This window comes from Stylophora pistillata, chromosome 13 (assembly GCF_964205215.1).
Source record: "Stylophora pistillata chromosome 13, jaStyPist1.2, whole genome shotgun sequence".
Lineage (NCBI taxonomy): Eukaryota > Metazoa > Cnidaria > Anthozoa > Scleractinia > Pocilloporidae > Stylophora > Stylophora pistillata.
Genome location: NC_142531.1, coordinates 23,787,716 through 23,801,614, shown reverse-complemented (window position 1 = coordinate 23,801,614; position 13,899 = coordinate 23,787,716). Strand labels below are relative to the sequence as shown.

Below are 13,899 nucleotides of genomic sequence, written 5' to 3'. Positions count from 1 at the left end.
GTGACTGTTTTGTCAAAGTATCCAGAATAAGAAAGCTCTCCACTTGTAGGGGGGTTGTTTAGTGAGCTTCAACTGTTGTGATGCTATTTGACAGTCAAGAAGAACAGAAATGGTTAGATGCATTAGAGAAAGGTGAACTGGATGACTATGGTCGCGTCAAACAAGACAAGGATGTGAGCATGATGACTGCCAGACAGGTAGGATTCCTTTGAACTAAAGCTGTTTGTTTCATGATGTTAATTAAAACGTGATAATTTTTACTTTGAAGGAATCTATATTAAATCATACCCCTGTAGTTCAACTGGTGGATAACACTGTCCAATGGATAAAATTGTATCCATTAAGTAACATAGCACATTTTTAAACACTTATGTGATGGATAGCAATTTGTCCATTAGATAGTGTTAACTGCATTATTAACAACTGGGCTGGTCATGAAATGACATGGGCAAAACCATTACACACTTTTTAAATATGAAGCTTGACAAAAATTAGTGAAATCATCTTCTCTATGATATATCTCTATCCTCAACTTGGCAGGTAAGATAAAGTTATTTCAATTCCTATAGTGATGCAAAATTTTTATCTTTTTCAGAGGGCCATGCTTGGACATGAAATAGAGGGAGAAAATCAACTTTTGGAGCTTCCAACAGGTAAGGTGTTTGTGAAATAAACCGAAATTCTTGGACCTAACTAAAGGCAGGGACAACTTGTGGTGTTTATATAAGGTAACTCGCAAATTGACTAACTTATTTTCAAGTTAATTTTCATTCACTCCTCAGTGCCCTTGGATAATTTTCTAATAATTTATGTTTGGAAAAAATGCTGCAATTCTGCTAAGGGGTTTCAATAAGATCTGTTTTCTGTGGTCTGCCTCTGCCTATGAGGCCTTGGGAGGCTTATTACCGTTTGGTTTTTTAGATTTTTGCAAGCTTTTTGATGGACACAGCTGCCTATTTGCTATCACCAATCTCTTAGCGACTTCATGGTCATTACCTATGTCATTAATGAAAGGCAATGCACAATTTCAGAACCAAGACGGAAGAATGAGGACACTGAAGAAGCTCAGAGAAGACGAAAGCAAAAAGCTAAGAAGAGAAAACAGCAAATGCAGCAAAAAATTGAAGAAAACAAGGTAATTCAATGGTGTATGAAATGAATAAGAAGTTAAAAAGCTATGTTTACTGCCAAGTTGTTGTTAAAATACATGTCTATGTGAGTGGGTGGACACATTTCATGGGTAGGCCTGCCATCAATCAATCACAATTATAGTACTATACACTGATAATTAGAATACCTAAAGTGAACCAAGTTTTCATGGCAAAGGAGATGCTGATTTGTATAACTCACTAATGATAAATTTCACTTTGCTTAGACACAAACTGTGAAGAAACTGCTGGATAGGGAAGCTACAAGATCACGCAAAGAGGAGGAGAAGGTAAAGCTTATGAAAAATTTGCATGCCTTATACAAGCCAAATTTTTGGCCAAATTTTATGCCAAATTTATGGAAACTGTCCTTAACTGTTCGCTAAATTGATAGGTTAAAGGTACAGTTACTGACAACTTGTTATCCTCACCCAAGTTTATAAAAGTAACTCCCATATCAACACAGCTCTATTTTGCAGCCAATCTAGTGTCACTGTGAATTGTTTTTCAGTGGACCTAGCCCTGAGTGCTTGAGATAAATCTTTTCAAGAGGTGTTTGGCACTGAACCAAACAGTTGGGCTTTCCTTGAAGGCAACTGCTCAATACGCTGTTTTTCTGCAGGCACGTAAAAAGAAGCAGGAGGTTCCTCACATCAGATATGTCAGTAATTACCAGGGATTTGCTATGTCCTTTTCAACTGGGCTGGAGTTCCCATTACAAATGCAGTCATCTAAGGGGTAGGTATTAAAATTGGAAATATAATAATGATGATAATGATAATAATACTAATAACTTATGATTATTATTAGCATTGATGAGTAGCACAGTCACAGAGCCATTTGCTGTAACATAGTCCAAAAATAATTATTTTATTATTTTTTCACTTTTTATCACTTTTTGACTTTAATTTTGATGGAAATGTACATTGTAATAAATATCTGTAAATATTTTTATTATTTTGCATTAATAACACTAATTTTGGTATTACCCACAATCCCTTGTGGGCGTGGCACATTTCTGTTTTTTCGTAAAATCTTAAAAAATTCAATGTAAAAATGGGAAAAGAAGAGGTTTTGTAATTGTTATTTCACATTGTTATTTCTTTTGTTTCCATCTACTTCGGTTGAATTCCCTCAGTGAACTGCACTACAAACGGCGCACGTGGTGAAAATCACGCAATACATTTATTATGATGCAATAATCTGCCCCTGCAAACTCTTTATCGACTCCCCTGTTATTGTCTGTGTAAATGATCCATGTGTTTTCGAAGAGAAGCTGCGAAGGGGCAGATTTCGTGGAAGTTTTGGGGGTGGTTCTCGCCATATCTCTTCGTCACTTTCCTTCGTTACGGTTCATGAACACGGCAGCAATGGCGGAAAGTGTTTCCGCGTCGACCAAACGCAAATTTCTAGCGTTAGATCCAACGAAATGGGTTGAAACGTTCTGTAAATTTAGCTTAACACAAGCCCATTCTAGGAGAGGTGACCTTGTTTATTCAACTTAACAAGAATCCCGTCTGCCTACGGATCAATTGGTGGATATGTGATGGAATTAAGCTCAATATGGCCGTTACGAAATGTGTTTCCGCACGTTTTATTTTGATCTGGAAAACATTCAACTCGGCGGTTCAACTTCAGCGTTGGTTTGTAAATACTGCGATGTATGCCCATTACATTTTTGTTATTTGTTTGTTTCTTACACAGTCGAAATTGTCATTATTGCTAGTTTTGTACGCTATGGTTGTTTTAACGGTTCCGAGCGTTACATCGTTCGGTGATAAAAACAGACGTTTATAACTTAAGTCAGAATAAACCATTCTTGTTGCAAATCATACTGCCTGTTGCTTTTGCCATAAACTACTAACGGCCAAAAAATATTGGCTCCACGTGCATTCGGTATCGTAATATTACATTTTTTTCTTCCGTCTGATTCATTTCATGTTACGCGTTACACCCAGAAATTCACTCATTTTCAGGAAATATTTATTTTTTACAATTTTAACTTTGTCGCAAACCTTGTTTTCTTTACACCAAAACGAAGTAGGATAACTAAGCTTACACTGTGGAAAGTGTGAGATTTAGAGGTTAAACCTTCCCGAAGATATTCGTTAGCAAAGGCACTTGAGTCCAAAATGGCGGGGTGACTGTGCTACTCATCATTAGTAATATTCATATTAAAATTATAATAATTGCTAATATTTATTAAATTTTAAACTCCAGACATTGCATTTCTAGTGTTCTGATTGGTTCACTTAGCTGTGGTTATTAGCTCATATGCTGAATCACTCTATGTGGAAAATGATAAACTTTTGGCTGGAAACAAACACTTCCTGTGCATTGTGGATAATTTATTTAATAAAACAGTTTATCTCTGTTTAATACAAGATAGATTATAGTTAACTCTGGGCTATGTGCTTTTTTTTAGCACTGTAGTCAGCTAACCTTTTGGAAAATTTTTTTCAGGCCTCCAAAACCAAGATCAACGTGCTCAGCTCAGGGATGTACAAATCTGAAGAAATACTCATGTTCTAGTAATAATCTGCCAGTTTGCAGTATGGCGTGTTACAAGAAGGTTCAACTCATTCCTCGGCAAACGGCAACCGTAGTCTAACCAGGCAAGATGTAATGGGGTGCTTTTCAATTCAGTGTCATAGAACCAAAGCCAAGTAATCACAATGGCCAATCAAAAGAAAGTAAAATACCTCAAAGAGCCAATGAGAACTCAAAGTAAAAAAAAAAAAAAAAAAAGAAAACAATGCAAGGTGGGGAAAATACAGGTGACCAAATTGTGGTTAGTTTTAGTTTTGTATCTGATTGGTTGAAAGAGTGGCATGAGTATTTTAGACCAATCACAGAGCAAATTAAGGCAAAAGCAAAACAATCTGCATTTCTTTTGACACTCAATTCAAAGTGGTTCTACCAGCAATCATTATGTTAAGGATTCCCTGCAATTAATCCACTCAATGCTATTTTGGGAAAGTTGAATTTCATTTGAACAGGTTCAGATTGTACCTCAGGAACAAGACTCAATAAAGCTCATTTAAGATTAAATCTTTTATTTTTGAGTTACAGATTTCTGAGGTCCTCTTGGTCCTTCTCACACAGTCTATTATTTATTCATAGTATTAAATTAATGCCAATCTGATACAAAACATAAAACCTAATGACAAGAATGATCTTACTTGTACTAGTTTGGTGTGAGTAATTCTTTCATTAATAGGGCTGCATTATTATAAGACTGCGGCCAGACATTCCATAACTTAACACCTGCACCTTTTTTTTATTTTCTATTTAGTCTTAAATCCAACCTTCATGCACAACAGTACGTTAAGTTTGTCAACTAACACAAATAAAAAAGCTTTCTGCTGTGATTTGCTCTGCACACTAGCACCACAAACTGTACATTAGATAATGTGGTCTTCAGAACAAAATTCGTATGTACAGCAGATAACACTCAGTTATTATTCTCTAATATAGCAAAACAGGAACATTTCGTATTAGTATGTATAGATATGTAGCCCTTACTGAGAAATTTGTTACAGCTTTTCCTAAAATAATTTTTGAAGTTAAAAGAATGTTTTGTTGTACAGTACATCAAGATATTATATGTAAAAGTCATCTAATGACACTGTCTACTTGTCATTCAAACACTTTGTTTCTTTTTAAAGATTGGCATCAAACCATACACTGAAAGAATAAAAAAAAGAGAAACATCTTTGGTCAACTTCACTGTTTCAAATACTAAAATTATTGGTCAAATTTCTGAATGATCTTTGTATTACCTTGTCCTTATACAGTTTTAATGAATACACAACCTACAGGTTACCCCCCAAAAAACCAAATGTTTTCCAATGTGGTGAAGCCTAATTGACATTTTAAGCTGGCTCAAACTGCCTGGTGTCTTATTAGGGCAAGTTGACGTTATAAGATTGTGATAATTTTTATTCCACCCCTACCCCCACCCCAGTACCCCCTAGGTACACGTTTCTTTCTCTCCTCAACCTTCCACTGCTATTAAAATCAAAGAAAATACCAAGCACTTGCTTGTGCAAATTACACTTGCTCTGCAGGCTAGCCTGATGTCTGTAAGGTGAGCTCTCTGGAGACTGAGGAAGGGGGCCTTTTCCCTGACCACCTCTAATTGGCTACCTCATCAATCACCACATCACCATTACGCTTTGTAAGCTTTTAGACCATATGCAATGGTCCCTGCACCATACTTGCAGTAAAATCCTTTCCTTGATACACTGCTTTCCTTGCACAACATGCAGGCATTTCTCAATTGCAAGACAAGCTTAGCTTGGTAAAAACTTGAGGAGGAAGGAAATGGAGAGGGAGAAATCATGTTAAATTGAGGAGATGCAATTTGCGTTGGGGTTCACCCCCCCCCCCACCTCCTTTTCCACCCAAAAAAAGAATAGTCCACCAGATTTTTTAGCATCATTCCACCCAAACATTCCACCTCTCACACAACAAGAAAAACAAGGCGTTGCCCAAGCTTTAAACTTCCAAGTCCAGCTATAGCACCTTTAAGTTTAGAAGTTATGTTGTCTATAGCAGAACATGCAAAATGTAGTTACCACTCTGTGAATGCAATGTCATTGGGATGTCTTAGAATTATTTCCTTGACTTCCTCAGGAGGGAAAAGTCCATATTCTTTAGCTCGTTCCCATCTTTGTAGTCTGGTTATTCCTAAACATAAACAGGAAAGCTCATATGCTTAGATAAGCTACAAACAATATTAAATTATCAGACACAACAACTAAATACATAGACAGCAAATGTTCTATGGGTTTGAAAATTGGTTGTCCAAATCGTTAGGCTGAATAACTTTGAGACAGCTTACTTTCGACGGAAACATTGCAATTCAAGAGTTTAGAAGAAAGACAACAGCCGAGAAGGAGACTGGGCAAGATGCACAATGGAGAAGAGAAAATCTGTCAGCCAAAAGTAAAACAAGCTAAGAAAGTGGCTAGTCCGATGAAGGAACTAGCACCGCTGAGGAGTGATTAAGAATTTTGAAACTAACACAAAGATTTCAACTTACCAATGCATGGCCCAAATTCGGAATCCAAGTCAAATTCTTTCAGCATCAAAAGCTCTTTGGCAAGGTCTGAGGTTACATCTTTGCAAATGGCAGTTTCAGCATCTACAAGAACGAACATTCAAAACAGAAGTTAAGACCTTTAAAAAAATATGTAGGAAACAAAGAGGGCATGAAGAGAGACTAACCTTGCTGAATTGGATCCGAAAGCTTCGTTTGCGGCTGTTTTTTGTTGACCGGCCTTTCTTTCTTGGTTATAGGAAACACATCTGTGATCAGTTTCGATGCCATATTGTCGTTGTATCGTTTGAAGACAGAAACAGCTGGGAGAGGGTAGAGTACTAGGACGAGCGCTCTGATTGGTCAAACCGGCACACAAACGCGCGCAACTAAGCGACAGGGAGCGACGGGTAAATTGCAAAATTTGGACGCTGAAACGCGAGACCTCGGATCTGGAATTCCTTGCTTACACTAATGTAAACTTTGACTAATTTAGCGTTTAATAGATGGATTTTAGGAAATGAGGCATTGAGGTATTTCAGGCATATTCTCCGATTGAGAAGTAGTTGGGCATATTTTACTAGCACTCGTGGAAAAATGGGTTTCGACGCAGATGGTTGTTCTTGAGCTAAAGTTTCACGGATGAGACATATAACTGAGACTCAAAATTACATATAACTACTGTGTTTTCTTTTACAGAAAACCCCAGATAATTTTCCATATAAACACCGCTCGAATATTGTAAATAGTAGTTCTAGATTAGGGCAATTCATGCACACGCTTTACACAAATGGAACAATTGCCCGGCGTTATTTGCCGCAAAATTTCGCTGCCTGTGGTCTGAAATTGAGCCTTTTCAAGGCGATGATACGTTAAATCTTACCAGCGAGTTATCCTACAATTTTTCTGGCGTAGACTTATCTGCAGTGTTAATCTTAAAATGCATTCGAATCTTCGCGGGAAATGGGCTCATGTACTCTCGTGTGCAAATTTAGAAATTTTGCCTTCCGCTCTCAACCAATCAGATTCAAATACTTCTTGGATCAATCAGTGTAAATCTTGTCACTGATTACCGTTGCAAACGCTGTAAATAATAATAATGAAAAAGACTTGCTAGATCCTCTAAGAAAAAACTCCTAATGGTACCTAAATGCAATCTTAAAACATTGGGATATAGAGTACTCTCTCATAGAGCTCCTACTCTGTGGAACGCCTTGCAGGACGATATTAGGCAAGTGGACCTTTTAACAACATTTAAGTCTAAACTTAAAACCAATTTATTTAGGCAGTTGTAGTTTTTGCTTTCATTAATTTTTCACTAGTTTTTTTATTCACTTTAATTCTTAATTGATTATGTTTTTCTATCACTATCATTGTAAAGCGCCGCTGGATCTTTGAGAAGCGTTGCTCTGTATAAGCTATGTATTGTATTGTAAAATATATAAGTGCAGTTACTGTTCTTAGGATATATTTTTGCAAATGATTTGCACTACATGAAGACTTAAAATAATTCTAAGTGAGGCCTCAAGTAGCACTCATTAGGCAAATATTCAATGGCATTTAACCATAATTTACAGTTGAGGTTAAAAATTTTACACACGACAATGGCAATTTGTAACTTTTCCCTCCTTTACTTTCTTTTTATTGTTGATGAAATCTGAGTTTAATTAAATATCATTGTGATAGCAAAAATGATGAATTCAGATTAAAAACGAGCTACATCATTATATCACTTCATTTCAGTTGTATATACTTAGTATCTCTGAATTGGAAACATTTTTGAGTTGTTACAGAAAGTTAATAAATAAAAACATATGTAAATGAATCAAGTTTGTAAAAACTTAAAAATGTTTTAAATTAATTTTATTCCACTGCATAACACCCACAAATACCAATGTACACAACTGTCATCTGACTGTTGACAGTCAACTTGGTTGAAACAGCTTTTCTTCTTTGACAGAACACCTAACATGACACAGATTTTCAAAGGGTTACTTAAAAAGTGCCTTAAGCTTTTCTTTATCATCTGCATTATGTTCTTTAATAAGTTTTTCAAGTTCATCCAGTTCTTTCTTCACAGTTTTTGTTAGAGATGGGTCAAGAGTAGCTGCCCTGTTGAAATCTTCCTTGGCTTCCTGAGGGTTCCAGCACTTCACATGAGCTTTAGCACGTCGATATAAAGCCTTAACATTGTCCTTATCCTTTTCAAGTACTGTGGATGTGTGCTCAATAACTTCATAGTAATCCCCAAGAAAAAGCTTACACTGGGCATAGTTTAACAAGAAAGGGATCTTCATTCTGTCAAGCCTGAGCCAAGGTTCATCACCTGGTTTTTCATGCAGGCAAAGCTGCTCTAGACATCCCAGAGCCTCTGCATACTTGTCTGCTGCTTCTTTATATTTTTTCTGTTGATATAATTGGTTCCCAATTTCCTTTAACTCTGGTACATTAGTCAATTTTTCATCAGCGTCCATCTGCCATGTTTCCTTTTGGTATTCACCAGGTTTCTCATATTTCAAAAGCTCAATTTCAAAGATAAGATCTTGTTCATTGACCATCAAGTCATCCAAGTCAGGATATCCAGTTGATTTCATGGCAGACAAACTACAAGAATGTTCATGATGATCATGTTCCTCTGTTATCTCTCCTTTTGCCTTTTTTGCCAGTGAGCGTAGACTCTTGGCAACTATAGGATAGCCCCCTACAAGCTAACAACAGAAAAGTCAGTTAAAACTTCACACACTTACATCAGTATGCATGTTCTACATACTGTCCTCTGTACATTTCCTAAGGTGCTGACAAGGAAAATTTTGTTTAAAAACCATGAGCTTCTTTAGTTGGTGATCATTTTCTTTATTCCCATGACCTTAATGTGTGATTTAGGGGTGATAATGAAAGGAGAAATTAGATGCTAGTCACTCTTAATGTGCTTATTACTGCTCAATTTTATCCTTGGTTCTGTTGATGTATTTGGTAAAATTGAACCACAACAGGAGCATAAATCTGTGACATATCTAAGCCCTATCTTAGGTCCTAACAAGGATTAAATCCCAAATTGAATGCGTTAAATGCAGTCTCTGGTTTAAAATCCAAAGTCAAGGTGTTTTGACAAGTTGATGTGGTTTCCTATACTAAGTTAGCTAAAAAATAGGTGCACCAATAATTGGACATTTTGTTTATAAAAAATAATATCATCACTTAATAAAAAGAACTCTTCGCCAAAGTAGAAAAGTCGTGAACAGGTGTGAGCTACCTTGTATAGACTTAATTTAAAGTGCACCTAAACCCAAACTTTTTTTTTCACTTAACGAAATAAGCACATTTTTTGGAGTATTTCTGTGCAAAAATTTTTTTATTTGCTCAAATCTTCAATTTTCTGTGCCCAGTCAAACTACGGAAAATCGGCCGCCATCTTGCCCCACGACTGAGTTTAAAGAGGAATGGCTCTAGCAGGTAATGTGACGTCAAATCGAGAACACGAAAGTCTGCATTTCACGCATTTTCACTTGTTTGGGAATGTTGTAGTCAATATTGTCCGAAAATATACCGACTAAGTGTGTTGTAGAAGGATGTAGCAATGTGCGAAATTTGCAAGAGGGTATCGCGCTTCATACATTCCTCATACAACACACATAGTCGACATATTTCGGACAATATCGACGACAACCTTCCCAAACAAGTGAAAATATGTGAAATGCAGACTTTCGTGTTCTCGATTTGACGTCACATTACCCGCTAGAGCCATTCCTCTTTAAACTCGGTCGTGGAGCAAGATGGTGGCCGATTTTCAGTATTTTGACTGAGAACAGAAAATTAAAGATTTGAGCAAATTAAAACATTTTTGCACAGAAATACTCCAAAAAATAAGCTTTTCTCGTTAAGCGAAAAAAAATTTTTGGGTTTAGGTGCACTTTAAGCTAAAACATGCATCTTACCGATTTATCACAAATAAAACGAGCGACTTCTTTTTCCCTCATGGTTTTTATGAGTTCCTCCCAAACTTCCAGCTTGAAATTCTTCCCAATGAGGAGCTCGAACGGCTGCCCCAGGTTTCGACTGCAGTCTATTTGTGTCTTGTCTTCATCGTTTTTAAACGTTTTAAAATGGAAAGTTGCCTGGTTTGCATTGAATAGATGAAAAAAATGTGGTAAATTCATGTCCCTGTACAAATTCCTCATTAGCTTTACCCGCTTAAAATAACAACGTAAGAGAAAAATAATTATTCTAGCTGAAATCACCTTTGATCCGTTTTCAAACGATGGTGTTTCACCTTCTCCTGCGTAAAGAACGTTCTTGGATATCAAAGGCTTTCTTTCGTTCGCCATTTTGACAGCTGAAAAATCAACTGCGAGAGACTGGTGATGTATCGCCAACTAGTACCAGTCTCTCTAGAATGCGCATAAAATGCCCAGCCTCGTTCCCAGGGGGCTTTTCCCTTTGGGAAAGACTGAAAAACGCTAGCAACGCCACCCTAAGTGCAGATGTCGTTCCATCAATGAATCAGTCTATACTTTCCCACGCCACAAAGAAACTCTTTGAAAATCCCTTTTTTTTTACCCCTCCCCTGTGCGGCAGTAGCGACCCATCATCTAAGTTGCTCAGAGGGATGGAAACTGGCATGAGTTTTTGTCCTTTTCACCTTCCCACTTTCCTTAACGCTCTCCTCTAGATCTTATTTCATGACATTTTTAATCAATTTGTTAGTAGAAAGAAACGTAGTAAGTATCGGGTTTCACCTGTCTCTGTAATAAGATGTCATTTCCTCTTTTAATGGCACTCACGTGATTCAGTTTTTGAGAGAGTTTGTTTAGTCAAATGTCCAGTAGATTGCCTTCTTTTTGTTTTGTTTTGTTTTGTTTTTTTTTTGTTTTGTTGTCACGAAAGGAGCAGACTGACAGCAATTTTTATAAAAATAACGACACATTTGAAACTAAAGTTATCATGAAGACATGTTTCGGTCGTTCAATGACCATCTTCAGTTGAGAGTAGAACTGATTTGAAGTTACATTTGAATTTAGAATGTTGTACTAAACAAAAAGCTATTGAAACTGACAGAGTACCCAAGGGTAACAAAAGAGTGTATAATGTGACGTGTTAATTAGAACGAAAGAGTTAAGTTAACGTGATATAATCAATTGTTTAAAGAAGGTTGCTCCCAGGAAATATGTAGCGCTTCTTTTATCTTGACCTGGAATCTTGTGGTCGCATGATCTATAACTTTGAAACATTCACCAGAGCAGGAATTGCGACATGCTTGGGATTGTTGAAGATGTTGAAAGATGTGCGAGGTCCTGTCCCTGTCAAACGGTTTTCGCGAATGCGTGTCGAAACTGTGTCGGCTAGTTTCGCCGACACAGCAAGAATTACAGCTTGCACAGGCCGGTAAACTTGTAAACAACATTCGAACGAAGTTCGACAGGCACAGGGTCGTTCACACCTAACATGTTGCGGATCTTGAAGGAGGAAAAGGCTAGCTTAACATCGAGATTGTTACCATAACGTTTAAGTAATTTACTGTTTTGTGCTACAATAGAGAAGGGACCGACATAAGGTAATTTGGAAAAATGTGTAGAATTGGGGCGAGGACTAACAAGTCTCGAAGAGATCTGAGTTTTGGTGATATACTGCCTAATGACTTTCTCAACAATATGACTTGGGAAAAGGTTTTTACGTAAGATTGCTGATTATTGTCACCTATGTAACTCAACTTTTAATAGATCCTATTCAGCAGGTTATGTAAATGAATCTTATAGATATCCTTATTCCTTTTCAGTCTTTTCAGCCACACTTTCGTAAAAGTTCAGTTTTCAAGAGAATCTACTTAGCAAAGTATTTCAATCAGTTCGGTAGAGAATAATACCAAAATTAGTTGGTCGGTGAGATCACTAGAAGCTGACACTTAATAAAAAGCAAATCCACTTAATTGTGAAGTTGTGAAGAGGAACCTGTTTTGGTGGAATTATCAAGTAATATCTGGTCGGAATTTGCATTTGAGGCATAAGAAAATATATTTTTCAGGTCTCAAGGGCTGTAATGAATTAAAATAAAGTGTAGATTTGACTGAAACCAGGATTCCTGCTGAAACCTATTTCATTCTTGTTATCCGCCTCCCAGGGGCGCTTTAACTGCCTAGTGTATCAAAGGCAGATATTTCCTCTTTGCCGCGAATTCAGCATATAGGTTCTAATACATAAAAACTGTGGCCAGGTGTCGATTTACCGGAAAATTCCCCACTCAACTAGTTTGAATTTTTCATCTTCCTTTGAATAGATTTAAATGGAACTTCAACTTTTACATACTGAGTAAATTAAAATGATCCCTATTCTTCTGACTTCATGAATCAAAACGAACAAACTCTTCATAATTAATGTCCTCTGAAAAAAAAGCGGCCACAATTTGAAATCACACATCATTCTCAGCAGAGTTTTTCCTGAATCCATAGCTCTCTTGTATAAAATTCTTTATGTAAGAATTTGAGGGTTTTTTTTTCTGTCATACTTCCTTGCTAACAACAAGGCGGAGAAGTGACAATGGAAGACAAGACTTTGCACCTTGAGTAAGAGAGAACGGATTACGACGATTCACTTATCTATTGAATTAAAAAAAAAAAAAAAAAAAAAAAAAAAAAAAACAGCGAATAAACTTTGAAGTCTCGGTCGCTAAATGAACTCAAGAGTGCAATTTTATTACCGGATTATCAAGACAAAAGATGAAAATGTTTACAAGAGTTCTCTTGATGTACAGATATACTTTGATAAGAAAATAACATTTTTATTCCAAGACTAAAAAGCATCAGTCAGAATCTGAGAAAATTCAATTACGACATGTATTTTGTTTTTCCCTTTTATAGCAATATCTATTCACAAGCAATATCAGCAGTAAATGCTTTTGGACGAGCATAAGCAACATGGTTAAAAAATAAAAACATCGTTAAAAATTCACTGACTACTAAAAATCTTCAGTTTTTATTCCCATTTGTGCCTCTCTGCAGGAGATGTTGAACACAGTAATGAAACGAAAATTACTACACTTTTTATACATCTTGCTATTATTGTTAATACCTTGTTTAGTCACATATAATACGTTTATTCGTCGGTGCTTATTCTCGAGGCACCCCCAGAGAAACCCATTTAAATCAGTGAACAGTTTGTCAATTCTAGTTTTCACTGCTATGATAAAGTTTCAAGATGAAATTTTCTTACAGTGTTTTGAATTCGGACGCTTTATAAAATCTAAGCTTTGTTTTTCTTTAATCAATGATGTTTTCGGGCCGTTTCACAAAATAAACCGCGGCAACTTCCGTTCATACTTAATTTTTTGCGAAGAGAAACTAAAGAGTGAACAAAAATTTACATTTAAAGAGGCTTAGCCATAAACTACTTTTGTCACTGAACCATACGACCGAATTATTTCTTCCGATGATATACACTGTCTCTTAGCCGAGAGCACTTAATTTCTGCGGAGCCTATTTAACTTGCTTTTATCGCAAACCACAGCCACATAAGACTAAATAATTAATCTGATTTGCTTCTCACTCAGCATGTCACTTCCCACGCATAAGATTTATCCATAATTAGTTATCTTACCGCGCTGGATAGCTGGTGGCCGTCGAACTAAGCACACCTAATGCCGCGCGCGCGTTCAGCATGAACTCTCGCACCTTCTCCTTATTGGCTACATGCCAGAACAGAGAGCTTTCACTGAACC

General features: G+C 36.7%; 3 protein-coding genes across 3 annotated transcripts in view; 1 reads left to right on the top strand and 2 right to left on the bottom strand.

Annotated features, from left to right (window-relative positions):
- Window positions 1–3,841, top strand: part of LOC111324597 (INO80 complex subunit B) — an 8,097-nt gene extending 4,256 nt beyond the window's left edge. The window contains exons 5-10 of the mRNA XM_022928198.2: window positions 95–197; window positions 596–653; window positions 1,032–1,135; window positions 1,376–1,438; window positions 1,771–1,886; window positions 3,612–3,841. Coding sequence (XP_022783933.1) covers window positions 95–197; window positions 596–653; window positions 1,032–1,135; window positions 1,376–1,438; window positions 1,771–1,886; window positions 3,612–3,759 — 592 coding nt within the window. The 3' untranslated portion in view covers window positions 3,760–3,841. The remainder of the gene's footprint in view (window positions 1–94; window positions 198–595; window positions 654–1,031; window positions 1,136–1,375; window positions 1,439–1,770; window positions 1,887–3,611) is intronic.
- A 943-nt stretch (window positions 3,842–4,784) lies between these two features.
- On the bottom strand, window positions 4,785–6,536 carry LOC111324599 (DNA polymerase delta subunit 4). The gene is made up of 4 exons (XM_022928200.2): window positions 6,381–6,536; window positions 6,196–6,297; window positions 5,729–5,840; window positions 4,785–4,835 (listed from the first exon to the last, which is right to left on the bottom strand). Exons 1-4 carry the CDS (start codon window positions 6,481–6,483, stop codon window positions 4,811–4,813), a joined length of 342 nt encoding a protein of 113 aa, XP_022783935.1. The 5' UTR covers window positions 6,484–6,536; the 3' UTR covers window positions 4,785–4,810.
- Window positions 6,537–8,038: 1,502 nt separating this feature from the next.
- LOC111324598 (AH receptor-interacting protein) lies at window positions 8,039–10,547 on the bottom strand. The gene is made up of 3 exons (XM_022928199.2): window positions 10,431–10,547; window positions 10,128–10,307; window positions 8,039–8,900 (listed from the first exon to the last, which is right to left on the bottom strand). Exons 1-3 carry the CDS (start codon window positions 10,515–10,517, stop codon window positions 8,184–8,186), a joined length of 984 nt encoding a protein of 327 aa, XP_022783934.1. The 5' UTR covers window positions 10,518–10,547; the 3' UTR covers window positions 8,039–8,183.
- Window positions 10,548–13,899: the final 3,352 nt, after the last annotated feature.

What these genes read in the sequence shown, in the direction of transcription:
- LOC111324599 (XM_022928200.2), bottom strand. Translation starts at nt 6,483, where the DNA reads ATGGCATCGAAACTGATCACAGATGTGTTTCCTATAACCAAGAAAGAA. An exon ending in TTCGGATCCAATTCAGCAAG is followed by an intron (nt 6,298 to 6,380) that starts GTTAGTCTCTCT and finishes TCGTTCTTGTAG; the next exon opens with ATGCTGAAACTGCCATTTGC. An exon ending in GACATTGCATTCACAGAGTG is followed by an intron (nt 4,836 to 5,728) that starts GTAACTACATTT and finishes TTATTCTTTCAG; the next exon opens with TGTATGGTTTGATGCCAATC.
- LOC111324598 (XM_022928199.2), bottom strand. Translation starts at nt 10,517, where the DNA reads ATGGCGAACGAAAGAAAGCCTTTGATATCCAAGAACGTTCTTTACGCA. An exon ending in CGTTTGAAAACGGATCAAAG is followed by an intron (nt 10,308 to 10,430) that starts GTGATTTCAGCT and finishes AATGCAAACCAG; the next exon opens with GCAACTTTCCATTTTAAAAC. An exon ending in GTTTTATTTGTGATAAATCG is followed by an intron (nt 8,901 to 10,127) that starts GTAAGATGCATG and finishes TTCTGTTGTTAG; the next exon opens with CTTGTAGGGGGCTATCCTAT.